Source organism: Fringilla coelebs, assembly GCF_963513975.1.
Source record: "Fringilla coelebs genome assembly, chromosome: 22".
NCBI lineage: Eukaryota > Metazoa > Chordata > Aves > Passeriformes > Fringillidae > Fringilla > Fringilla coelebs.
The window spans coordinates 3,480,909-3,506,354 of record NC_140048.1 but is presented as its reverse complement, the minus strand read 5'-3'; the positions used below and the strand labels follow the sequence as shown (position 1 = coordinate 3,506,354).

Here is a 25,446-nt window from a genome sequence, read left to right as displayed (position 1 = left end):
CGCAAGTGCCCACTTCAATAGCCCCAGAAACACTCCAGCAGCTCAAACGCGCTCCCTGCTCCACAGCTTTATTTTGGGATCTGGACACTGGGGTGTGGGGGACACGGCCACTCCTGGGGGACAAACTCCATGTCAAACTGGGTCTTAACAACTAAAATTGACAGAGCTCAGAGCCCTGAGGCCGAAGGAAATGCTGAGAGGCTCCTCCCCCTGAAGCACCCCACCTTAACCCCAGCTCTGAACACAAAAAAAATGCAGGAAAATTTGGAAACAAATGGGAAGGAACTGATGCTGTCATAATAAATAAAGACCAGGGAGAGGCTTTAGGTTCAAATTCTTCCCCTCTCTCTGCAGCTTTGTCAGTGGCTCCATGAGGCCATTTCCCACTGCCAGACACCCAAATCCCAACACTTTTCCTACAGAAATCACCCAAGGTTTTTCCCTCACAGCAGGAGCAACCCTCCTCTCTGCCAGATGTGGGGCACAGCTGACACAGCCAACAACCCTCCTCTCTGCCAGATGTGGGGCACAGCTGGCACCGAGGGAGAGCTGAGAATGAGCAGGACACGCATCCTCAGGGTTCTCTTCACCAGCACCAGGGGGACACTGAGTTTGGGGCTTTAAGGGAGGTTTGGGAGCTTCTTTTTCAGTCAGACCAGACTAAAAAAGTCTCTCTTTTTCATCTCTTCCGTTTCTCCTCGCGGGAGACACGCAGGCAGTGAGGGTTTTGTTCCTCCAGCAGCTTTTCCTCACAAATATCTTCCAGCCAAATGGAATAGGGGCCTGTGGATCCATCCCTGGGAGGGGCTGGCATCCCAGCCCAGCTGCTCTCCAGGCTGTGGCTCCCTCAGCGCCAGGCCCTGTTCAGCAGCTTCACCTGGGCCAGTCTCTTGGTGATCATGGTGGCAAAGACCAGCCCGAAGAGCACGCTGCTGATCAGCACGTAGTCATAGTCATCCTTGAGCACATCAAACTGCTTGGAGGGGTACACCCGGGTCTGGAAGATGTCCAGCCCATAGGCCACAACCTGCAGGGGGGAGATCAGGAGCTGGGGATGCAGCTTGGAGCATAAAACCCCAAAATGATCCCCTCAGGGTGACAGCGATGGTTGCGCTGCGAGCGGCCCGTTCTGGGAGTTACAGAATTCAGACCCACCCCCAAATGCCACACTGAGGCCTCCCCCTGCACTCACCAAGCAGGTGGACTCGAGGCCAGAGGGGGCTGTGTAAATCCCCCTCATCCTGGAGATGGTCTGGTTGTAGTTGATGAACCTCTCAGCATGGATCTGCACGTCCGGCGAGTAGGGGATCAGGTTCTCCTCCCTGCAGGGCACCACAAGACATCAAACCCCAGCCAGGCAGCACACAGAGGATGCCACCAGTGTCTCCTGATTATCAAAAGCTACCCCAAACCAGGGAATCTGGGAGCTTTTCCCACTGCAGATTCATTATTGCTGCAGGAGGAAAATCAACCCCAAACCAGGGAATTTGGGAGCTTTTCCCACTGCAGATTCATTATTGCTGCAGGAGGAAAATCAACCCCAAACCAGGGAATTTGGGAGCTTTTCCCACTGCAGATTCATTATTGCTGCAGGAGGAAAATCAAATGTATCAGCTGGGTCAGGCTAAGCCAAAGTTTTACAAGTAAGTGTAACTCTAAAAAATCCATTTCCTCTGAGTGCTCCTCCCTGAGAATGCAGACACCAGGCTGGTTTAACCACTGACCTGCTGTAATACAGACAAATGCATCCCATCATCACAGACTGAAGCACAGAACCCTTCAGGTTGGGAAAGACCTCCAAGGAGCTTCCTTCATTCTGTGCCAAGACTCCTCAGAGGCCAGGCAGGACAAGTTGTTCCTTTTCACACAAAATCCAGCCCTCTCCAGAGCCCAGAAGAGAGGTTCTCATCCCTCCCTACCTGCTCTGCTCCGTGGGGATCTCCGGGCGCCGAGGGTCCAGCAGAGCCTTGGGAAGGGACAGGATGGCTCCAGAGGGAAGCCCAACTGTGCATTAAAGGAAAAGCATCTCAAAAATCACAGAATGCCAGAAAAGGCAGGGTTGGAAGGGCCTTCTGGGGATCACCCAGTCCAACTCCCCTGCCCAGGCAGCGTCACCAGGAGCAGGTGACTCAGGAATGCATCCAGGGGAGTTTGGAATGTCTCCAGAGAGGGAAACCCCAGACCCTCCCTGGGCACCTGTGCCACTGCTCTGCCTTATGTTGGGGTGAAAGTCAATGGGGTTTAGTTTATGGCCACTGCTGGTCTGGGCACCACTGGAAAGAGTCTGGCACCTCATGGCCATTCCTGACAACATTTTCTGACAGCCAACAGAGACACACTCCTGGTGCTTATCCCTGCACTTGCAGGAGCCCAGCACAACCCCATTTTGTTGGATTTCAGAGCTCCCCTTGCCCCAAGCAGGCACTCACCGAGCAGGTGGCGGCTGGTGATGCCCCTCTCGGTGATGGTGGCCTCCATGGCACTGATGGCAGAGGGGAAAATGTAGGATTGCTGCAGGACCTGGGGCAGAATGGGGCGGTCCAGGGAGCTGAAGGCCGTGGCGTTGTACTGCTCTGTGCCCTCGTAGAGCTCCAGCACCGTGAACTCGTTGCGCCGCGCCTTCGTGTTCCAGTACTGGTACTGCAAGCAGGAGTTTCAGGAGGATCAGGAATATCCAAGAATCACAGAGGGTGGTCACTAAACTGCCTCCATGCCAGAAGAGTTTTGCTTTGTATACATTTGTAGCTCTGTAGATTACTGTAATATAGTTACATAGCTCCTTAAGTAACTGTAGTACCTTTCTACCCCTCCCTTCGATTTTAGAACAATAAGCAAACCTTGCTGGAATCTTATTTAGTCTTTGCTATATAGTGAGCCAAGGACTTCTCATTTTCTCCATCTATCACAGGCATAATAAATGGGGAGCTAGAAGCTAGGGGAGGCTTCAGTGGGGGCAGAATTGAAAGGGGGGGATGACTTCATTCACTGACCCTCTAACTGGATGATTTCTTTAAGTATCCTAATTTGTTAAACTTACAGAACTGTCATAGTCTGCCATTACAGATGTATTTTGCCATATTTGTACCATGAAGGACCTTCATTACAGGCCACTGCTTTTTACCACCTTAATATTGTCCAGCAGGTGATTTTAGGGGCACCCCCAAACAAGCAGCAGCTTACCACCACCCAGTTCTCAGAGTGCACCATGTGCACAGGCCCCTTGGCCTTCTTCTGCACGGAGGAGTGGATGATCCTGCCCGTGACCCCGTCCATGAGGTAGATCCCGATGAAGGTGCGCTCGTGGTGCGTGTCCGTGCTCTCGGTCACCACGGCCAGCAGGTTGGGGTTCAGGGACTAGGGATGAAGGAGAAACAGCTGAGACTCCCTGTCAGTGCCACAGACAACTCCTTCCTTCTCTTCATCTGGCACTGGGCATGTTGTAAACAAATTACCATAAATCACCTCAAAAAATCAAGCTGCTATTTCCACTTTCAGACTTTTGACTGACTTAACTGACGCATTAAAACATCAAAATGAGCGTTCTTCCAGAGACACTGGTGCCCAGAAAGAAAAACTGGCACCACAGGGCAGCTCATCCCAACGTAGGGAATGGAACTGGGATCTTCCCATGGGATAAGGCCTCAACAAAAAGCCACCAGAGAGCTGCAGCAGCACCTTGTAGAGGACGCTGCGGTCGCCCATCACGCGGCCCTGGGAGTGCACGTGCTCGTTGGACCTCTTCCCCTTGACAGCCACAATCCTCTGCACTTCTGTGGGGATGGCCACCTCCCAGCTCTCCTCTGTGCTCAGATCCTGCAGGGAGAAAGCATGTGGGAACTTGGATCTCATCTTCCAAGGACACCATCTCCACCAGCAGGATGCGGATTCCCTTGCTTCGGGATTTCCCAAGTTCCTTCGGTGCTTTTTAAGGCTGAAGGTTCAGCTGAGCAAAGCTCCATGAAGGGAACTGAGATCTGCCGTTATCCACAGGGCATTCAGGGAAGTGCAGTGGGCCTTCCATACCTTTTTCAGTCTGAATCCAGAGAGTTTTCCTTGCTCAGCATCAACTAGGTAAAAATAGATGGAATGGGCTATTTCTTCTAACTGGCGGAGGACGTTTTTAGTGGCTGGGAAAGGTGTAACCTGGAAAAGAAGAAATGAAACACAGGTTAAAAACAACTGATACAGACAAAAAAATCCAGCCCAGAATGAACCAGAAAGATTATTTCTAACATGGTTATCAAGATAAGGTCTGTCTTACCAGAATAACCTCATAGTTTTGTGTGAAATCCAGCTCAATGACATTTTTTTCCATCTTATTCCAAAACGGAGGGCAATAATTAACCAGAATGTAAAGAAAACTGTCTCTAGGCAAAGCAATTTACCTTGTACTCATCATCAATCAGAAGCAGCACTTTGGCATAATCTTGATCCATAATAGGCAGAAGCAAAGTCTGGAGAATGGGACGTTTCAGAACAGGAGGAGCTACTTGGCTTCTCTTCCCAAAGATGGGGTTAAAGACGTACAGAAAACTCATCTTGGTTTCCTGAAAAGCAGGGTAAGTTTTGCCTCTTTTTGTTTAAGTCCAAAAAAGAGGGTGTTTTTTTAACTGTTACTTGCTGGTGTTGACTATTCATACCCTGTGTTCAGCTACTCCATCCTGAAAATATTCTGTTTGGAAGCCCACATTTGTCCAAACATTTATCCCGCATTTGTCTACAACCACCACCATCATACCTAGGCTTCTGTGTCTGCTTCCCTCCAGATCTTTCTCCCCTGCCATCCCCTCATCAGTGACAACCAGATGATGCCCCAGAAGATGGTTTTATTGCCCTGTCCAAAGGCAGATTTCCATGCCCAGTGGAGGGGCAGGAAAGGGCCACACCTTGTCCTTGACGAGCAGAGTGCACTGTGGAGGGTGAGGGAAATGGGCTGTTGTTCTCTGCACCATCAGCTTGAAGGAGGAGCCTGGTCTCACATTCCTGAGGTATTGCTTCCACAGGATGGTGCCAGAACTGCTCTCAATGCCAAAAAGCTGAAGAAAAACACAAGGGAAACATAGGAAAGCCAAAGCTTAGGAAAACACCTCTCCCATTCAAGCAGTACATCCTTCTGTGTCATATCCCAAAGAAAGCTGAGTCCTAGTCCCCCTTTAAAGCCACCCCAAATACCCTGTGCATCTTCCCATTATTTCTGCCCAAGCCTGGCTAAAAACAGGACTAAGAATTCAGAGCTGAGACTCTTTGCTCCAGCCTGGAAACAGATTCCTGCCCCGGCCTCCTCACCTTGCCCGAGGCAGTGACCATCACCATCATTTTCTGGAGGTTGAACTCATCTCTGGCCAAATTGTCAATGTTAATCTCATTTTTAATCTGGCTCCGGGGCTTCCTGGCATCGTAGAACATCTTCCAGAGATGGGCAGTCCAGGCTTGCAGCAGGATGAGCTGGGATGAGAGTCTTTTCAGGAACATTCCCAGCAAACCATCTGCAAGGAGCACCACAGTGACAGCAGGAAGGAAATCACACCCATCCCACCCCAGAGCTGAAACTGTGCTGTCAAACGCTGCCATGCACAAACCTGGGCTAGCTCCTCACCTCCCCCTCTGCAGTAAGTTACAGTTGCCATTTCTGTCACAGACTCTGGCATTTACCAACCTTTCCCACTCCATACTCATTCTAAAATATGCCCTGCTCAACTGAAAGCAAACCTTCATGCAGAGGATTTCGTGTTCCTTCTCACTGTGCCCACCTACAGCTCCCCCACCTCTACAGAAATCCCTCAGCACTCAGAGCAATTAAAAATCCTTAATTCTGCCCAATCAGGGTTTGTATTCAAATTCTTAAAGTAACCAAAACACCAGATTTCAACTGTGTTTCAGCCCCTGAGGGGAGCAAGCAGAGGGGACCAGTGGCACCAGAAGCATTAGGCAGGAGCAGAGCACACTCCATGCAGGATGGGGTTACCTTGGATGGCTGCATCCAGGACAGCAAGGAAAGACAAAACAAAACAAAGCAAAGAAAAAAAAAAAAAAGCTATTGGAAACGAGTCTTCCAGAAAGAGCCACAGAAAACATTCAGGAGACACGGCCCAAATCCCTCCTACTGCTGCTGACTGGTTTTGTTTCTTTTTTTAATCTAACAATGTAATGTATTCTTGTCATCTGGATTGGATTTCCAAAGTTTAGACAGAAAAGGGTTTATTTCTGCTCATTTTAATTGGCATCAGTAGAGAATTAAATTAATCTCTCAGCTCAGAGTAAACAAAAAACAATAAACACATTTATTTAGGAAGGAAAACAAACTCACAGAGGTAATTCTGTTAAACTCACCTGCTTTTTTTCCAAATTCTCCCTCCAGCTCAGCCTGTGCACCTGTCAGAGGCAGATCCACCATCTCCAAGCTTACCACCTCTGCCAGTGACTCCTCCCTACTCCACACAACCTTTCCTGGAAAGAAATAAGAGCAGAATATTGGAAAAATCAACTTAATATTTGGGAACTAACTCACTCAATATAAGAGTATCTTTCAGTGAAACCCTGAAATGCAATCACATCTAAATGAAATGCAAAACAGTGTATAAATATCTACTATAATTAACTTAATTATTTCATACTTCATGCAACAGGAGCCACTTCTGGGAAGAAAACCTCAGGATCAGTAAAAGCAATCTGGTGCTTTAAAAGGGTTCCAGTCACTGAGTCTATTTAAAACAAGAGATTCACAGTGTGAACTCCTGGATTCCTTTAGAGCCTCACAAAATTCCTGTCCATGAGATGGGACTTTCAACCCTTTCTGCAAATTAACACTTTTGCCATGAGGACCTTTTCTGAAAATCTCTGAGGAAGATCCACACCAGAACTTACACTCTCATCCTACAGAAAGAGTTTTGAAATGTGCAGAAACCCCCTGAAATCCAAAGGCTCTGCCAACACAAAGCAGGGCAAAATTGTTTGTCCAGGTGAGGGTGAAAGTGTCCTGTGTCTTTTGTGGGACTCAGGAGAGTTAAATTAATTTTTTCAGCTTCCAAGGAAAGTAATGATAAAATACAGCCCTTGAGGACACAGGATTTTCTCCTGGTGACTGTTACAAAAGGAGGAAGCTGGTTTGGGGAGTCACCTGGCTGCTGGAGGAACATGAGCATGTGATCCTCTGTCTGCACCAAGGCTCGATAGCCCACGGAGTCATCCTTCTTCAGGAAAACCTGGATGTACAGCTGGGAAAAAAGCAAACCAAAACAAAAGGGAAGGAAAGCAGCAAGATTAATGCTCACATCATCTCCTTGAAATGTGAAATCAGGTGAAACCAGAGCAAAATGATGCTGTAATCCCTGGAATGTTTTTTCCCTTGGCTGCCAAACCAGGAAAGGGGAAGCACTGCAAGGACTGAAACAACCCCTCCCTGCTCACCTGCTGTGGCTTGGCCCCTCCTTGCTCCAGGCTGAAGGTGATTGTGGTGTCCAACAATCTTTGCCCAGTTTCAACCAGGTAGAGGTTTATGTTGTAGGTTTGATTGGAGCAGGTTAAGGAATCCTGTAGCAATGGGCAGAAAATAGGGATTACACCACACCAAATCCTGCAGCAGGATTCCATGCCCAGCAAAAACTGGGGCTTCAGAATATTTTTGGGCTGTATTTTTAAGTTGTACAGCTGGTGTAAAACCTCTGTCATTCTGCTCCTGCAGGGGAAGGAATAAAATGGACTGACAAGACCTTGGGAAGAAGAGCACCCCATACCTGCCTCCGGGCATCCTCCAGAGTGCTGCCAGCTTGGAGGCCATCAGAGCTTCCAGGTTTCTGAAGTGAGGATGAGAGGAAATGTAACATGGCTTCAGACACCAGTAAAGTATAAAAAATTAGGTTTTCAACTGCCTGACAAATCTCAGCTTGCCTGTGATATCAGGCAGGAAACAGCTCTGTTCTGTTCCATTCTGTTTCTGATAAAAATGAAAGTATGTTTGATATCCCCAAGAAATCCTCTGTGGAACAGGAAAGCCAATTCCTTGTCACATGCCCACCTTCCTGAAACAGGATATTCACTGAGCTGGACATAATCAAGCCCTGTTTGTGTTATCACTAAAACTTGTCAAATCCTTCTCTTCCTCAAGGGGCTCCCCATCCCTGGGCTGGAGAAACACCAGTGGAGCCCAGCCCCAGAGCACATCCCCAGAGCTGGGCTGGTCCCAGAGGACAGGAATTGTGCTCACCAGTTCACTCCTGCATGTCAGGACAGCAGCCACTGTCTTCTCCCCAGTCGTTGCAAAACTCACTAGAGCTGCCTGGAAAGGGTGAAAAAAAAAATCAAGAAACCATTAAAAAAAAAAAACAACAACACCCTCAAGAAACCCCCAAACCTCACCAAAAAGTACTTGTGAAGTAAATAAAACCATGGTGAAATGAAAAGCAGATGAACTGTCACAGCCAAATTTTAAATTATGTTGTTTCCCCCAACTCAAAACCAGGAAAAATCCTACTCCTCATAAAGATGGGAGCAGTCAACCTGCTAAAGGCTTTTGAGCCATGCTGCCCAGAGTCACTGAGACTTTAGAACCTGCCAGCTGGCCCAGCAGTGTGAAGGATGCTCAGCTGCACTTGGCCCTGTCCCTGGCACATCTCTCACCTGCTGGAAGTCCCGGAGGTGGCTGAGCAGCCCCTGCTTGTACTGCAGCAGGGAGAAGTGGCTTGGGGACAGCTGCAGGAAGAACTGAGTCCGTGAGGCACTGGTCACACTGGGCTGAGTTGCCAAGATCCTGGCCTGGAAGTCATCTGCAAACTCCAGCTCCAGGGACTGCAGGGGAGACAAGCACATGTGCTGGGGAGTCATCCTTCACTGGGACCAAGAGCTCCCTCCCCTCAGCAGCAGCCAGAGAGTCCCTGAGTCAGGGGACAGAGCAGGAGCAGGGAAGGTTGAGGCTCCATTAGAGCAAAGCTCAGAAGACACTGATCCACAAGGAAGAACAGACAAAAAGCTTTCCCACCCTCCCCTCAATTTACAGAGCATGACCCCCCACCTCCAATCACCCCCCAGTTCACCAACAGACTGGGGAGATGTCACCATAATGGGTCAGGACCAGGTAATGAGTGACATAAACTTTCAAGACATTCACAGAAGGCTAATTTGCTTTATCAAGAAACCCATTGCTTTTTATACCATAATTCACTACAGGTGGACCTGATTGGTCCTTTAAATTAAAACACCATCCCCACTAGCTAAGAAGCCATGCTTTGGTAAATAAACTTATGGGCAATACAGCTTATTACAAACACCAGGTGCAGATTGTTTAGAATTCTCTCTCTCTCCAAATCCCTCATGTTTCCCAGGCCGATTCTGGGAAAATTTACCTAGCTTTCTCTCTCTCTGACCAAGCTGTCACCACAGGGGACCAGTTCCAACTGGAATCAGACCAGCTAGGTAAGGAATGACAGGAGTGCTCCTGCAGCAGTGCTCACCTGCAGGGGGATGTTCCTCATGTCCTGCTCGGTCTCCAGGGCGCAGACGTGCAGGGAGCGCGCGGCCGCGTCCACGCACACCAGCACGGCCTCGCCCACCACGGCACAGGAGCCCTGCAGGCCCCCCAGCCACGGGGCTGCCACCCTCACCTGCAGAGAGACACAGCCAGCTCAGCAGCACACAGCCTGCACAGCACCCACGTGCACACAAAGGCAAGTTAAGTCAGTTATTTTTAGCCACAAATGAGAAAAACTACCTGTCAGCCTGAGGGTTATGGATAATCTTGGCTAACAGCCGCCAGCCTAGCTCAGTGTGGCTTTCAGGGCATTCAGCCTTGAAATCCCTGGTGTGGAGGCACTGCCTCAGGGAAAGGGAGGGTTCTCTGTGGCACAACAATTGATTTCTCTGCCTACCACGGGGTTGGAAGTGCATTTGTTCACATCAAATCCAGCATTCTGGCTCCCTTACCTGTCTTGTGATTTCCCCATCCTCTACGCTGAAGGTCAGCACGTTCAGGTGGCTCTGGGGAACGATGCCAACCACGTGGATCAGCCCGGTGCCACGGGAGTACAGCAGCTCGTACTGAGTGCTCTCACTGCAGGACAGGCAGCAAGCATGAAGCATCACCCCCTCACACTGCGGTTTGCAGAAGCACAAGGCAGGTGCAGCCCCGAGGCAGGAGCTCACACCTCCCCTGAGAGGTGTGCTCACCTTTCTGGCAGGTGTTCCACCCACTTCTGGTGCCCGTTGGACAGGTAGTGCAGAGACAGGGCCGCCTTCTTCAGCACTGCCACATACTTCACTGCCTCGGGGAGCCCCACCAGGGCAGCCCCCTGGAAACTGAGCACAGGCACCAGCAATTAGGGAATTCTTTTCCTATTTTACCCTGGAGAAGAGGCTGGAGCCCCAGGAGAGGCTGAGGGAGCTGGGAAGGGGCTCAGCCTGGAGCAAAGGAGGCTTGGGGGGGCCCTTCTGGCTCTGCACAACTCCTGACAGGAGGGGACAGCCGGGGGGGTCAGGCTCTGCTCCCAGGGAACAGGGACAGGAGGAGAGGGAACAGCCTCAGGCTGGGCCAGGGGAGGTTGAGGGTAGAAATTAGCAGGAATTTCCCCATGGAAAGGGCTGTCAGGCATTGGAAGGGGCTGCCTGGGGAGGTTTGGAGTCCCCATCCCTGGAGGTGTCCTAGACATGGCACTCAGTGCTCTGGGCTGGGGACAAGGTGGGGATTGGTCACAGCTTGGACTCGATGGTCTGGGAGGGCTTTTCCAGCCTCAGTGATTCTCTGCAAGGTTCAGGCATTCCCAAAGAATTCACCCAAAATTTGTTCTGGAATCCTTACATCTGACTAATCTTTCTCTACAATGCAAGCCCAGACTGAGTCCATGACCCGTTTTTTCCTTCCCAGAGCAGCCCTACAAGGAGAACAAACCCCTGCAGACAGGAAATCCCACCTGCCAGTGTCCAGGGAGGTCTCCCAGTTCAAGCCCCCAATGTTGGTCTCCCAGGAGCGCAGAATCCGTCCAGCGTTGGACACGGTGATGGCATCTGGAGAGGAGGGGACAAACACAGCGCTGGCACCCACCAGGGACCAACAAAGGGATGGGCTCTGCACTCCAGCCTGTGCTCCAAGGCTGGCTCCACATTCCAGGAGCCCTGCCAGCCCTGGCATGCGCCCCTGTGAGAAACAGCAACTCATTTTTCAGAAATTTAGAAAGGTTTATTAAGCCTTATCAAAAATACAACATAAGACTGAATAGAGAAAAGGTTACAGTGCTGGGAGCAGAGGATTTTCCCCACAGTGTGCTCACCCACACAATGGAGGTTTGGCCTTTTAACCCTTTAGCCCCCCCAGAGTTCTGTCCCTTGACTCCTTCTTCACTGTTCAGTGGTGCAGATCTCTTCCTCAAATCCTGACTGGAAGTCAGGTGTTCCATAGTGACAATGCCCCCAAATGTCCCAACCCCAGCTGTCCCTTGATAACCATACAAAGGGGTAAAACATAACTATAAATCTATAAAACTTCTCTGAACATGTATACATGACATTTTTCTGTTAATTGTGAGAGTCAATGATGGCATTACTCATCTGCCACAGCCCTTACCCTGCCCATGGATCAGCATGGCATCGATGGCTCCTTCCGGGGTGCCCTTGTCCACATGGCGCCACACTGCAAGAGACCAACGAGGGAGAGGGCATTTGCGCCCGCAAAGGCGTCCCTGCGCTACTAACAGGAGTTAAAGGCGGGCTGCTCACGGAGCCAGCCCTCAGACAGGGCTCCGAGCCCTCCGGCCCGCCAGGGCCGCACGGCAGCGTCACCCTTCCCGAGAACACCGGCACCCCGCAGTGACCCCCGGCCGCACTCACGGATTTCTCCGCTCCGCGAGTTCAGGGCGGCCACCACGTTCTCCTCCGTAGCCACAACGAGCTTCTTCGAGCCCTGCGAGGCCTCCAAGGAGGCGAACTTGAGCTTCCCCACGTACTGCTGCCTCCTGCGAGAGGGAACGGGAGCGCCGCTGAAACGGGACCGGGCCTGTCCGCGGGAACGGGGACCCAGCCCGGCGGGACCCTGGCACTCACCAGTCAAACTTGCCCACTTGGTCCTCGTAGACGGCGGCGGCCAAAGGCAGCAGGACCAGGACGGGCAGCAGGACCAGGACCGGCAGCGGCGCCGCCGCCATGACAGCGGCCCCGGTGCCCGGGGGGCCTTCTGCGCCGCGGGGCCGCCCGCGCCGCCGCCTGCGCGGGGAAAGGGCGTCAGCGCTGCGGGAAGCTCGCAGGCAACGCGCGGGACAGCCCCGCCCGCTCCCGGCAGCCCGCGCGCGGCCCGGGGGCCTCAGAGCACGGCGGAACCATGCCCAAGTCCAAGCGGGACCGCAAAGGTGGGAGCGGGGCCCGCACCGAATCCCGGACACCCTCCGGGCACATCCCTTTCCAGCCCCATTCCTGTTTCCTTCTCTACTCCTGTCCCCTTTTCCGTCGCTTTCTCATTCCTCGATCCCATCCCCCATCGCCCCCTTCCCTCTCCCCACCCCCTTCACCGTCCCCTTCCCTATTCCTGTCCCCTTCTCCGTCGTTTTCTCGTTTCTCGGCCCCATCCATCCACCCCTTCCCTCTCCCCTCCTCCTTCCCTTGTCCTTTACCCGATCTCCATCTCCTTGCCCATCTCCGTTCCCTTCTCCATCACCATCCCCTCCCGGCCACCTCTCCCGTCCTCCATCCCCACCGCTCCCTGACGCTCTCTCCGCTCCGCTCCCCGCAGTGTCCCTGACGCGGACGCCCCGCAAGGGGCTGGAAGCCAAGCAGGCGCTGATCGCCGAGGTGAGTCTGGCCCGGACCCGGGCCCCTGTCCCCTGTCCCCTCCCGCTGTCCGGCCCGTTCCCCCCGCCCCCCGTGCCCGTCCCGGTCCCGGTAACGGCTCCCCCGCAGCTGCGGCGCTGTGTGGACACCTACAAGTACATCTTCGTCTTCTCCGTGGCCAACATGAGGAACAACAAGCTGAAGGATGTGCGGAACGCCTGGAAGCACAGCAGGTGGGCGGGGGGTGGTGCGGGGTGGGGATGCCCAAAGGGTGAGCTCCAGAGCTGACATCTTCCTCCTCCTCCTCCTCCTCCTCCTCCTGCTCCTGGGCAGGATCTTCTTCGGGAAGAACAAGGTGATGATGGTGGCACTGGGCCGGGAGCCGAGCAGCGAGTACAAGGAGAACCTGCACAAGGTACCTGCTGAGCTTCCTCTGGGTATCCTAAAGCTTCCCCTGCTGCATTCCACACCCTGGAGAAACATCCTGGAATAACATCCTGGGGTCACCCTTCTGTGGGGGTGTTAACTGAATGTCCTGCCAGGAGGGCTCTGTTGAATGCAGCAGTGCAGGACTGAGCCTGTGCAGGTGAGTCCCTGCTGCTCCCCAGTCCCCAGGGATGCTCCTTTCTTCCAGGTCAGCAAACACCTGAGAGGTGAGGTCGGGCTCCTCTTCACCAACCGCACCAAGGACGAGGTGGATGAGTGAGTACCAGCCTGGCACAGCCTTTTTGTTGCCACAAAACCCCCACCCTCCCTGCTGCTTGCCTTAGAGCAGGGATGGTCTCAAGGGCCTTTCCCACTCATCTCTGTCAGCCCCTCCTGCGACAGCAGAAATCATGGAAGGGTTTGGGTTGGGAGGGACCTTCAAGCCCATCTCATTCCAGCCCCTTGGGCACTTCCAGGGATCCAGGGGCAGCCACAACCTCCCTAAGTAGCACCAGATCCTAGGGAGGCCGTGCCCAGGCCTGTCTGAGCCCAGGGGTGTTCCTCCCCCAGCTGATGCTCCTGTTGCCCCCCTCTGTCCCAGGTGGTTCTCCAGGTTCCGGGAGCTGGACTTTGCTCGTGCTGGGAACAAGGCTCCGTACGGGGTCAGCCTGGACACGGGGCCCCTGGAGCAGTTCCCCCACTCCATGGAGCCACAGCTGCGGCAGCTGGGGCTGCCCACGGCGCTGAAGAAAGGTACAGCAGGGCCAGGCTGGGGTTTGGATATGCAGCTGGGATCCCTGATGCACAGTGCTAAACACAGAGCAGGATTTAGGGCTGGAGAAAGCCTAAGGGACATCTTTGTCCCTGTTGGGCTGGGGCTAGAACTCCTTCTATCCTTGTGCTGTTGTTCCCAAACTCGTGTCAAAGGCTCAGTAAGGCCCCCTGATTTCTGCAGAATGCCATCCTTTTCCAGCAGAAACAGCTCAGATTAATCTGCTCAGGAACCAGCTGTGGGGTTTTGGAGCTGATCTCACCCATCTCCTTGGGGTGAGATGCTGCATGGGAAGGTGTCAGCTCCAAGGGGTGGTGTTGGAGGGAGTCCTGGCTCTGCCCCCATGTTCCAGGGGAGCCCCCAGTGCCTGGGATCCTATTTCCAAGGGTTTTGCTCTGCAGGAGTGGTGACGCTGCTTTCGGATTATGAAGTGTGCAAGGAAGGGGATGTTCTCACCCCAGAACAGGCTCGTGTGCTGGTGAGTAACACAGCAGCCCTGCTTCCTGACACAAAATAATTTATTAACATATCTCCTAAAACCCAGCAGCAATTATTTTGGTTCCTGCTTTGCTCCATTTCCCCTGGAACTGGAATTTACTGTTTTGCTAGGCTGGGCACAGAGACAGTAAAGCAAGAATGACAGATTTGTGTCCTCTCCTAGAAACTCTTTGGCTATGAGATGGCAGAATTTAAAGTCACCATGAAGTTTGTATGGAATTCTGAGACAGGAGACTTCCAGAAGCTCGTGGGAGATGCAACAGAGGAGGAGGAAGAGGAGGATGATGACGATGGCAGCAATGAGGACTAACAGCTTGGACACCAGACAGTTCTATTTTAGTGACAAAATGAGGAGGATATTTCCCTTCCCTGGGTACACCTGGACTGGGATGATCTTTATAGAAAATGACCTAACTATGCTTTTTTTATATTTATATAAATATCTATGTGAAACTTCACATGGTTGTTGCTGCTGTTGCTCCTGTTACTGATGGTGGATCCTGGGATCTGAGGAAATGCCAACTCAAACATGAAAACTGGGCAGGAAGAGTGTAAATGTAATGGAATTTTAATAGAGCACAAAGGGAAAGATGCTGAGGGTTTGTTATTCTGACACAGAAGAAGATACTTAGCTCAACCCTTGGAATTTTGCCTCATCCCTGGAAGTGTGCATGGCCAGGCTGGATGGGGCTTGGAGCACCCTGGGATAGTGGAAGATGTCCCTAGCCATAGCAGGGGGTGGACTAAGAAGATTTAAGGACTGTCCAACCCAAACTATCCTGATATTCTGTGATTCAAAGTCCCCAAATGCTGTCCAAGAGATGACGGGTTCCAGGCACAGGTCAGAGATGGGCTCTGCACTAGAAGGAGATTTTATTCTTGTATGTAATTATTTAGGATTTCACATTAAAGCAGAAGAGGGGCCTTCACCTCGTTAAGGTGTTCATTTTCCTGATCAGCTGCATCCTGAATCGTGGGCTGTGCTGGGGGAGCTGAGGGGCTGGGAGGGGAGGACTAAGGCACGGGTGTGGATCCTACAAAGCTTCATTGATTCAGGAGAAACCTGCAGCCCTCCAGCCATGGATGGGAGGGCAGGGTGGGCAGTACCTCTCCCGAGTCTCCAGAGCCTGTGCCGGGTGTGCCAGCCTTCCCTCCCTAGCGGAAGTAGTTGGGGCAGTCGTGTGCACTCAGGTTCCAGGCCTCGTCGAACGCCTGCACCACGGCCGGCAGCAGGGGACCCTCCTCGCTGTAGTTGAGGTTCTGCTCCAGCTGCTCCAAGTTGGACATCCCAATGATCACTGCATCTCCAAGAGAACCCTGGGAACAGATGGGAGGTGTTGCTGATCCCAAAAGAACGTTCACCTCCTGAGCCACTGCGGGCCAAACAAAGCATTTCTTTCCACTGAAGAACATCCAGGAATTAACCAACTGACACCACAGATTCTGCTCACTAGGCCAGGACATTTCCAAGTCACCCCAAATCCTCAGAAGCTGCCAAATCCTACTTTATGATGGGCCATTTAGGGAACATCAGGAATATGAAGCATTAGTTTCCTAGTCTAGTGAAAGGTGAGTCCTCTCCTTGCAGGGAAGCTGAGTGTGTGGGAAGCCAAGACCCCAGTAACTGGCACCTAAAATCTTCCACTTGAAGCTTCCAGTTCTGACCACATGGGAAAAGGCAGAGCTGCCTCACTCCTGCTGCCTGGCAGTCTGTACATCAGTATTCACTTTGGAATGATCCACAATCCCACAGGATTAAAAGACACCTACACTGAAATTTCCCTGTTTGTGAGTCATGGCAGCAGTGCCCAGTCAAGCTCTCACCTGCAGTTTGGAGTGGTTGTAGAGCCAGCGCAGTGCAGCAGATGCCAGGCTGGGTGCAGTGGAGCCATAAGCCTCTTTCAGAGCTTTTTCTACCAGTGCAATTCCCTCAAAATTGTGTTTTTTCCAGTACCTGCCAAAAAAAATCATCACAATTGCCCTTGGGACCTCTAGTCAGTGGTACATCTATATTCCAATCAAAAGGCTTTCAGGAAGCCTCATACAACTCTTTGTAGCCTTGGAGACCTTCTGCAGTCTCCCTTGGGAGCTGTGAGGAAGCTGAGCCTAAAAACCACCCTGCAGAGCTCAGTCACACACCACGTGTGCTGACATATCCCCAAGCTTTGGTCAATTCTGCTTCCTCTCAGCTGACTATTAGAGTGTTTTTTTCATGCAGTCATTCCTGCTTGTCTGTCAACTCAGGACATACCTGTCCCTGTAGGCCTGAGCCCAGTCATTCCCAAAAAATCTCCCAGTGGGCTGGCGTGTGTCTTTGTCCTCGTACTTGTACTTGCCGGTCAGCAGCCCCCCTGGGAGGGAAGGGAGCAGCAGGTTGGGGATGGGCTGGCTCTGCAGAGCCCCCATTCCTCAGAGCTTTGTCCCGAGGCCTTGTCCCTGTACCTGCCAGCGGGTTGTAGGCGTAGAAGCGCAGCCCAAAGTGCCTGAGGCAGGGGAACAGCTCGGCCTCCACCTGGCGTGTTGTCGCGTTGTACATTCCCTGCACGGGTGATAGACAGCCTCAAACAGAGCTCAGGGCACAGCAGCTGCCTTTTCCCACCCTTCCCTGGCAATACCATCCCAGAGAGCAGCTTCAGGTCACACAAGGTGATGATTTGCTTAGGAACAGACTCGCTGAAGGACTGCAAATAATTGAAGTTCCATGACAGGGGAGTTGCTGGCTCCAGCAATGAACACACTGAGCTATTTCTGAGCAGCAACCTCACTCAGCTTCCTGAACTTCCTCACTGAAAGGGTGGTCAGGCCTTGGCAGGGGTTGCCCAGGGAGGTGCTGGAGTCCTCATCCCTGGAGGTGTCAAGGAAGGCCTGGACGTGGCACTCAGAGCTCTGGGCTGGGTGACAAGGCAGGCACTGGGCACAGCTGGGACTGGAAATCTTTTCTAGCCTCAGTGACTGTGACTTCCCACACTAACTGCAGCAGATTCCTTCTCTGTTTACATCTGGCACACTGGGGCTGGTCCTAGATTTGGGGAGCCCAAATCCAAGCTTCCCTGCTCCCTCACCTGGTACACAGTTGGCATCACCCAGTTGTTGTACTTGCAGATGGTGCAGATTTCTGCCACCTCCCACGCAGCGTAGTTTGACAGGCCAAGCTCTTTAAACTTCCCCTGCAGAGGAATAAAAGGGAATTCACTTCCAGTGTTTCAAAGTTCATCTGGACCCAGACAGCACAAGATGGGTACAGTGAGACAGTCACCAACTTTTAGTCCAGAAGGGTTAATTCCTGTCCACCTTTTCTGACAGACTATGAATTATTCAGACATGACAAAAATATTCCCCATTTTCTGTTCATTTGGAATTCACACCTTCTAGTTTAAATGATATAACCAGATAAACGAAACTCAGGAATCCTTTACCCATTACTAGCACTTATCTTAACCCAGACTGTAACAGGGCTAGAAGCAAAGTCCAGATGTTCCAAGAGCTCTTGGGAACAAAGTGCACCACGTGAGCACACAAAGAGCAGTGGCTGCTCAGCTCTGCCCTGGGCTCTGTCTCCTATATGCAGAGCTGCACAAACCCAGCACTGCAGATGGGCACAACAAGCAGCCCTGGTTTAAAAAAAGCAGTGGGAAGGAGGGAATCAGGGATTGTCCAGGCTTGGACTCTGCACTTCACCTCTTTGTGCAGCTCGTTGCAGGCACGCAGGGTTTCCTCCACCGGGGTGCCGTGGTCAGGCGCATGGAGGTAGAAGAGCTCCACACTCCTCCTCTGCAGCCTCTCCAGGGACGTGTCCAGCTGGGAGCGCACGCTCTCCGGCTTCAGCGTCTTCCCATCCCACGGGTTGGCCTTGGTGGCAACTTCCACTGGCAGAGAGAGGAGGAATGAGCAAGGATGTTTCCACCTTGAGAAGGGGAGTGGGGATAAGTGACATAAGTGTTTGAGGTGTTTCAGGGAAGGTGCCTTTGCTCAGGAATCCCATCAGCCTGGCAGAGGTGGTTCTTCGCTGCAGGCACTGAGGGTCTGCCCCAGGCAGGGAAGGTCTGCTCCTCAAGGTCTGGGGGTCTGCACTAGTACAGGGGTCCCTTCCCCCCAGGCATGGCATCAGCAGGGAAAACTCTTGTCCTAAGGGATGGGCCTGGGGCAAGTCTGTTTTTCTTGAGGAGGGAGTCAGCCGAGCAGGGAAGATCCCTCTCCTCAGGGAATGGACCCTGGGGAGCGCCCTTGTCCCTGGGAACGGCCTCAGACTGGCAGGGAAGACCCTTCTCTTTCCCCAGAGAAGTGCCATCTCCTCAGGGAGGGCATTGGGAATGAGTCCTGGGCAAGTCTCGTCTCCTCAAGGACAGCGTCAGCCTGGCAGAAGAGATGAGACCCTCTCCTCAGGGACGACCCTCCTCAAGGAAGGACCCTCTCCTCAGGGCACGGTTCCCAGCAAGGCTCCTCTCCTCGGGGAAATCCCTTCTCCTCAGGAAAGACCCCTCTCCTCACGGAAGGAGTCCTGGCCCAGTCCCTTCTCCTCAAGGACAGTGTCAGCTTGGCAAAGCAGACCCTTGTCCTCAGGGCAGCCCCCTCTCCTCAGACACGGGCCCCGAGGCAGCCCCTCACCCCGAGGGCAGCCCGCCCTCCGCCGCCCTACCGGGCTCGGTGCTGCCGGCCAGCAGCGTGCCCAGGATGCGCTCGGACTCGCCGCCCGCGTACATGAAGGCGGTGTCGACGAGGCGGTATCGGCGGCGAAGGAAGGCGCTGAGCAGCTCGGCGCTCGCCTCGGGCCCGGCTCGCCGGCCCATCTCCATGGCGCCCAGTACCACCGCGGGCCGGGCCCCGCCGCCCGCCATCGCCGCCATCGCCGCCCGCACCGCCATCGCGCCTGCGCGGCCCCGCCCGGCCCGCCCCGCCCGGCCCCTCAGACGGCAGGGCCGGGCCCGGGCACGCCGAGCTCGGGAGAAAACAGCAACTTTGGGAAAGGCAGGGCCGGGAACCCGCGGGGAGCGGGGCGAAATGCTGCGACTTTGTGAAAAGGGTCGCTGATTTCACTGAGGAAAATTGCCGGTATCCGGCAACTTCCTGAGAAAGCGGCAGAGGAGCGGCGGGTTTGGGACAGCGTTAAAGGAAACCCGGCAGGGCTTGCAAAACAGCAAAGGAAACTGGGCAAGGTTTGGGACAGCGGCGAAGGAAACCCGGCGGGTGTCTGAGGAATCGTGGATTCACCCAGAAAAACAGCTCAAGTTTCAAAAAGAGCGGATTCTCAAGGAAAAACACAGTTCCGAACCGCGTCGGTGAAGAGGCGATTGCCAGTGCTGCGAGAACAGGTTGGGTTGATTTCTGATTTCGGCTTCTTTTATTTATTCTCCCCCCCGCCTTTTTTCCACTTCTCCTTTTCTTCTACCTTTTTTTTCTTTTTTTTTTCTTTTCCCCCTTCCATTTTCTTTTTTCCTTTTCTTTTTTTTTTTTTCCTTATTTTCCTTTTATTTAAAAAAAAAAATTTCCCTTCCCCCCTTCTTTTCCATCTTTTTTTCACTTCTCTTTCTTCTTTATTTATTCTTCTTCTTTCATTTCTTCTGTTTCTCCTTTGAGCCCAGACACTGCCAGGCTGGCAGCAAACCCAATAAAGGTGAATTATCTACTAACGATCCATTTTTTCCAACAGGAGCCAGTACCCGGAGGAGCCCCAGACCTGTCCCTCCCACAGATCTTTCGTTCCCCAGCGTTATTAATTTTTTCCTGTGTTATTCCCTTTTCCCCAGCGTTATCCCGGCGGTTCCATGGCTGCGCGGCGCTGGAGGGGTCTCCCCTCTGGGAATCTCTCTGATTGTCCCAACGGCTCCCGCTGGATCATGGATGTGTTCCACGAGTGTGCCCAGGACAGCCGGGATGTCGCCAGCATCGTCCTGGGGCTGGGCTCCATCGGCTGCTTCATCGCCGCAGCCTTCCCGTGAGTACCGCTCCCAAATCCCCGGGGACCGCTCCCGAATTTCTGGGTATGGCTCCCAAATCCCCGAGTACCGCCCCTACATCCCGGGCAGCCCTTCCCGGGGGATGGCAGACACCTTCTGGCAAGCACAAGGTGCCAGAGTCATCCCATCCCCGCGGCACCAGCAGCGAGGGCTCGGCAGATTTGGGGTGAGGGGGGCCGGCAGCGCAGCCCCGGAGCCCCGCGGTGGCCGCGGTGTTGTTGCTGTGCTCGTCCGCCGGAATGTCCCACGTCAGGCACGAGCAGGGCCCCGGGCCGGCAGGACAGGTCACACTGCAGAAGGAATGTCCCCAGGAGCCCCGGGGTACTTGGAAGTGCTGACACAGGGGTGGCAGAGAGGCACGTGAGGAGTCACGGTTCTTTCTCAACCGGAGGGGAGGATCCTGCAGCTGGGATCATTCTCGCTACTCCTCCCACAGGGCGCTCGGTGAGCGCCGGTGGGGCTCAGGAGTTCTCCCTGGGGCCAGGGGAGCGTGTGGTCTTGGTTTTCCTCCCGTGACTGCTTTGGGGCCCACAGGAGTCCTGGGGATGGCTCCCAGGTACCGCTGAAGCAGCTGAGGTGATGTTTGTTCCCCTGCCCAATGCTCTGCAGGCAGTTCTACCAGGCCTGCAAAACAGGCATCATGGACCAGGCTCTCTCCATCTATTTCCTGCTGGGATGGCTGGGCGGAGACCTCCTCAACCTCATCGGCTCCTTCCTGGCTGATCAGCTGCCCCTGCAGGTACCGGGGCCGCCTCTCAAACACCCCAGCTGCTGGGAGGAGGGAGGGGCTGGCAGCTGCTTTATCCAGCACTGGGAGCCAGAGACCCAAACTGCCTGGGATGTTCCCTCTTTAACCCCTGGAAGTGCTCACCTCTCCCATTCTGGGCTTGCTCCCTTTTCCCCTCTGGGTGTGGTCCATTCTCTCCGAGGGATGCTCCCTCCTTCCTCCCTGGGGATGCCCCCTCCTTCCTCCCTGGGGATGCTCCCTTTTTCCCCTCTTGGTGTTTTCCCTTCTCTCCCAGGGATGCTCCCTTCTTCACCCCCAAGTTGCTCCTTTCCCTCCCTCTGGGGCTGTTCCCTTCTCCACCCCGGGACACTCCCCTCTCCCCCAGGGACACCGGGAGAGCAGGGAGCAGCCCTGTGGGACCCTCTCAGCCCCCCAGGTCCCCGTGGGTGTCCCCAGCACGTCCCCTCCCCACAGGTGTACACAGCCATTTACTACGTGCTGGCAGACCTGGCCATGCTCTCCCTCTACTTCTACTACCGGGTGAAGAACGGGGGCAGAGCGTGTGAGTTGGGGCACGGTGGGGCCTCTGCTCCCCTGGGCACTGGGAGCAGAGAGGGGGGGATTCCAGGGCACTCTGGGAGCCCAGGGAGATTCCAGGCACACTTAGTAGATGATGCCATTATTGCGTGCTGGGTTGGTGGTTTGGTGGGTTTTTTCCCTTGGATAATTTGAGCCCCTAGGAGAGTCAAAGCCAACAAACAGCTACAGCTGGACCTGGGGCTTATGCAGACCCTGCAACTCCCACCCCCCCATGGTGTCCAGGCTGGAAACAACCCCCTCCATGAGCCTCAGGGGGCACAGAAACAAATAAATCTCCACCCCAGTTACATGGTGACTCCACCTCAGAGCTGGGAATCACAGAACTCCTGACTCGGGCAGTGCTGGAAGGGAGAGGGGGAAGTTTCCCCACTGTTTCGGGGCCAAAACTTGACAGGGAAGTTCCTGTCTGTTCAACTGGAGTGAAAAGGGAACCTGAGCAGATCTTGCAGGGTTTAAACAGACAGAGAAAACAGAGAAAATCTCCTTTCCAGCACGGCTGAACCGCAAACAGGCTCCTTGGGACTGGGGTGATTGTTTAACTTAGTAAAGACTTGTGAAGTTATTAGCCAGTTGGTGTTTGACCCATGAGATACATAGTTTTGTTAAGGTGGAGAGCTTGTTTACTGAATATAATCACTAAAAATTACTGAAGAATACTCAATTACTACTAACAAATAAGCCACAGCAGGGCTTGCTCTGGCAGGGATTTGAGAGTGACTTAAGACAGTGAAATCTTCTAGTGGGGGAGATTCTGTAGAGCCCTAAACCCAAAGAAACCGAGATAGGAGCAGTTTCCTCCCTGATAAGGTACAAATTGGGCTCATCACTGGGAGATAAATCACATCAGTCACCCACAGCAGCCACTGCCCCATCCCTTGGTGAGATAAGGGAGAGTTCAGAGGTTGCTCAGTCCCTTGGTAAGATAAGGGGGAGCTTGGAGGTTTCTTCACCCTGAGAGGGTCCTGGCAGTCCCAGGGCTGTTGCTGGGCTCTCCCTGATGGGGCTCTGTCTGCTTCTCTGCAGTCCCTGCTCCCATCAATGCAGCCTTTGTGTTCCTCTCCGTGGGGTCCCTGTCCAGCCTCCCCCTCTTGGGCAGTGCCAGCACCGAGGCTCCAGGGACTTTCAAGGGGAGGTCTCTGCTGTCAGTTCCTGGGGATGAGCTTGGACCAAAGGTGAGCCAGTTCCTAACTCTGGGAGATGGGATAGAGGTCTGGGTGGGGACGCCTTGCTGGGTGCTGTGATCCCAAAAAACCATCTGGACCCCACCGTGTGTTTTGGGCTTAGGGGCTGTTCCCATTTTGGGGCCAAATTGTTCTCCAGGAGACTGTTAGAGTGTGGGAAGGTGGCACTGGAAAGAGAACTTTTTCAAAGATTCCTCCAAAATTCAGGAACAGTTTGCTGCAGGATTTCAGACATTTCAGGGCATTTTCACTTCAAATTTCAAGCACTTCTATGGACCTGCTCAAGAGTCAGCAAAAATCACTTATCCCACATAGAGTCAGCAAACCTCGCAATCCCACATTGCAAACAGACTTTATCTCAGGTGACTGCATAGGATAGACAGTCTCCAAAAAAATGTTCCTGTGTTCAGGAAGTTTGTAAGACTTCTCCCCTTTAATTCTTTTTCCAATTATCCACATTTATATTTATTACTGAAAATCAAACAATCAAGAAAGTGCAGCAAGGTAACTAACTCAATTGGCTGAAACTGAAAGTAGGTTTGCAGAATGGTTTTGCTCTGGCAATAGAAAAGGATCTCTCTGAGCAAAGCCAATTAAGCCAATTGTCGTTATAACAGATTGCACTGGGTATTTTCCTGTGGCAAGGTGAACTGTAATTATCAGTCATAATTATCCTCGGGCTGTCAGAGGAGGGGAGCGCGGCACACGCGGGGTTGGGTGTGGCCGTGCTGGGGCTCTGAGCACTGGGGCTGTCCCTGTCCCCGCCCCTGCCTTGCAGCCTTTCTCCAGGACTGAAATCATTGGATTTACCATCGGCTCCATCTCCTCCGTGCTCTACCTGTGCTCCCGAGTGCCCCAGATCCGCACCAACGTGAGTGCCCAGCCTGGGACCCCGGGGCTCCTCACCTGTCCCTCCCAGGGGGCTGGGGAGTCTCCTTTCTCCCTGGGGTTCTCCTTTCTCCCCTCTGCTCGGAGGTCCCAGGCCCCATCTCTGATCATTCCATAAGGGACTACTTCTCTGTATTTATTTTTCTCCCCTCCCTTTAACCTACCAATATTTTGAGGGTGGGGCTTTCATTTTGTCTAATTTACAAGCCAAAGGGGAGCTAAAAGACTCTCAGCACTGAGTCACCACTTCTCTTTTTTAATGCTGGGGGTAGAGCATGATTAATAGTATGATTAATAGTTGTAGAGAGATTTAGGAGAGCTGCACCTCTCGTTCTTTTCCCAGTACAAGAGGAAATCCACCAGCGGGGTCTCCTACTCTCTGTTTGCCCTGGTGATGCTGGGGAATTCCCTGTATGGCCTCAGTGTCCTCCTGAAGAACCCCGAGCCAGGCCAGAGCCAAGGTGACTACATCCTGCACCACCTGCCCTGGCTGGTGGGCAGCCTGGGCGTGCTGGCCCTGGACGTGGTTGTATCCTTTCCCCTGGGCTGGGATCCCCCCCTGCCAGCTGGGAGTGGGACGGGCAGGGCTGGGCAGGAGGGTGGGGTGGTGCTGCCCTGGCTGGGAAATGCCTCAGCCCCGGCTTTGCACTGAGCTCCCTGTCCCGTTCCCACCTCTCCTGGCACAAACTCAGGGTGCTGACAGCCAGTGCATCCCCAGATCCCCCTGTGAGCGTGCAGAGCCTTGACCTCTCCCCAGATCTCCTTCCAGTTCCTGGCCTATCGGAAAGGACGGCCTGGCAGCCTCGAGGAGAGGGGTGCTCTCCTGGGGGAGCCGGATGAGAGCCCAGAGAGCTGACAGAGAGACCTGCCCTGCAGGGAGAGGAGGAGGAGGATGCCCATGAGGAAGGTGGCCTTAGGGCTGGGCAGACCAGCCCCTCCATCCTGGTGGCTCCTGGCAGAAGAGTCCCCGAGCCCGTGGGTGACACGTTGTGCTGCTGAGGCAGTGGCAGAGGATGCTGCTGGGACACCTGGTGCCTCTTTGATACCAATGATGCTCTCAGGATAAAAGGGAATTTTTGGATACCTCAGTTGCTCTTCGCTGCTCCGATGCCCCACAGCTGAGCCTGGTCGCTGCTGCATCTGCCAAGGGTGATCTGGAACTTCCTTGGTGCTGAAAAATGTGGGGAGAGCCTGAATGGGGAGGGGACAGGGGGACTGACCTGCCACAGACACAACCCTGTGACCTCAGAGCTGCCCCCTCAGCTCCTTCTGGAGGACACACAGGGCTGGACCCAGTGGGGAAGGAGCAGCAGAACCAAAGTGTTCAGTCCACACCTTTTTTAATTAGCACGGCTCTCCCATCTATAAAACACATCTTTCCCCACCTGCCTCCCTTGGTTTCATTTTGCTGCTTTACTTGGCAGCTCCTGCCTCTTTCCTAATGCGTCTCACAGTCCCATTCCCTGATTTCTCATTTTTTGCCTCACCCATGTTTTAATTGCATGGATTCCTTGGGGAAGTTGCTCCATTGCTGTTCCCCAGCAGAAGAGCAGAGCTGCTCACTCTGGTTTTCAGTTCCTGCCCTCTGTCCTTGGTGAATTTATCAACCTGACACATTTATCCTCAGTTTGATGAATTTATCCTCAGTTTGGTGAA

The 25,446-nt window shown here is 53.4% G+C and overlaps 4 protein-coding genes across 5 annotated transcripts; 2 read left to right on the top strand and 2 right to left on the bottom strand.

The window, feature by feature from the left end:
- Window positions 1-59: 59 nt before the first annotated feature.
- On the bottom strand, window positions 60-12,151 carry EMC1 (ER membrane protein complex subunit 1). The gene is made up of 23 exons (XM_084220007.1): window positions 12,025-12,151; window positions 11,812-11,936; window positions 11,549-11,614; window positions 10,899-10,992; window positions 10,159-10,287; window positions 9,916-10,042; window positions 9,447-9,596; window positions 8,617-8,784; window positions 8,204-8,275; window positions 7,734-7,793; window positions 7,408-7,530; window positions 7,118-7,214; window positions 6,331-6,447; window positions 5,287-5,486; window positions 4,887-5,036; window positions 4,386-4,547; window positions 4,024-4,143; window positions 3,676-3,813; window positions 3,181-3,354; window positions 2,430-2,640; window positions 1,920-2,004; window positions 1,193-1,322; window positions 60-1,027 (listed from the first exon to the last, which is right to left on the bottom strand). Exons 1-23 carry the CDS (start codon window positions 12,123-12,125, stop codon window positions 848-850), a joined length of 2,979 nt encoding a protein of 992 aa, XP_084076133.1. The 5' UTR covers window positions 12,126-12,151; the 3' UTR covers window positions 60-847.
- A 106-nt stretch (window positions 12,152-12,257) lies between these two features.
- MRTO4 (MRT4 homolog, ribosome maturation factor) lies at window positions 12,258-14,898 on the top strand. The gene is made up of 8 exons (XM_084220120.1): window positions 12,258-12,326; window positions 12,707-12,765; window positions 12,874-12,977; window positions 13,078-13,159; window positions 13,379-13,446; window positions 13,772-13,923; window positions 14,344-14,420; window positions 14,604-14,898. The coding sequence occupies exons 1-8, from the start codon at window positions 12,299-12,301 to the stop codon at window positions 14,748-14,750; spliced, it is 717 nt and encodes a 238-aa protein (XP_084076246.1). The 5' UTR covers window positions 12,258-12,298; the 3' UTR covers window positions 14,751-14,898.
- An 89-nt stretch (window positions 14,899-14,987) lies between these two features.
- On the bottom strand, window positions 14,988-19,302 carry LOC311162016 (aflatoxin B1 aldehyde reductase member 2-like; the record flags this gene model as incomplete). The annotated part of the gene is made up of 7 exons (XM_084220117.1): window positions 14,988-15,757; window positions 16,265-16,394; window positions 16,692-16,791; window positions 16,883-16,979; window positions 17,503-17,607; window positions 18,119-18,306; window positions 19,077-19,302. 7 exons carry the CDS (start codon window positions 19,300-19,302, stop codon window positions 15,596-15,598), a joined length of 1,008 nt encoding a protein of 335 aa, XP_084076243.1. The 3' UTR covers window positions 14,988-15,595.
- Window positions 19,303-19,309: 7 nt separating this feature from the next.
- On the top strand, window positions 19,310-25,143 carry SLC66A1 (solute carrier family 66 member 1). Of its 2 annotated transcripts, none has more exons than XM_084220119.1 (8): window positions 19,310-19,749; window positions 20,185-20,372; window positions 21,004-21,133; window positions 21,596-21,683; window positions 22,745-22,893; window positions 23,681-23,773; window positions 24,134-24,251; window positions 24,548-25,143. In XM_084220119.1, exons 2-8 carry the CDS (start codon window positions 20,203-20,205, stop codon window positions 24,628-24,630), a joined length of 831 nt encoding a protein of 276 aa, XP_084076245.1. In that variant the 5' UTR covers window positions 19,310-19,749; window positions 20,185-20,202; the 3' UTR covers window positions 24,631-25,143. The 2 variants fall into 2 exon arrangements, with proteins under 2 accessions (XP_084076245.1, XP_084076244.1); XM_084220118.1 differs by having other exon boundaries at window positions 19,312-19,749; window positions 24,134-24,319.
- Window positions 25,144-25,446: the final 303 nt, after the last annotated feature.

Bases quoted from the DNA above. Each gene is read 5' to 3' on its own strand.
- MRTO4 (XM_084220120.1), top strand. From the start codon at position 12,299: ATGCCCAAGTCCAAGCGGGACCGCAAAG. The intron at 12,766-12,873 runs GTGAGTCTGGCC...GCTCCCCCGCAG, and splicing joins AGCAGGCGCTGATCGCCGAG to CTGCGGCGCTGTGTGGACAC. The intron at 14,421-14,603 runs GTGAGTAACACA...GTCCTCTCCTAG, and splicing joins CAGAACAGGCTCGTGTGCTG to AAACTCTTTGGCTATGAGAT.
- EMC1 (XM_084220007.1), bottom strand. From the start codon at position 12,125: ATGGCGGCGGCGCCGCTGCCGGTCCTGGTCCTGCTGCCCGTCCTGGTC. The intron at 2,005-2,429 runs GTGAGTGCCTGC...TTTAATGCACAG, and splicing joins CACCAGCCGCCACCTGCTCG to TTGGGCTTCCCTCTGGAGCC. The intron at 1,028-1,192 runs GTGAGTGCAGGG...TCCCCCCTGCAG, and splicing joins GCCTCGAGTCCACCTGCTTG to GTTGTGGCCTATGGGCTGGA.
- SLC66A1 (XM_084220118.1), top strand. From the start codon at position 20,203: ATGGCTGCGCGGCGCTGGAGGGGTCTCCCCTCTGGGAATCTCTCTGAT. The intron at 20,373-21,003 runs GTGAGTACCGCT...AATGCTCTGCAG, and splicing joins TTCATCGCCGCAGCCTTCCC to GCAGTTCTACCAGGCCTGCA. The intron at 24,320-24,547 runs GTATCCTTTCCC...ACCTCTCCCCAG, and splicing joins TGCTGGCCCTGGACGTGGTT to ATCTCCTTCCAGTTCCTGGC.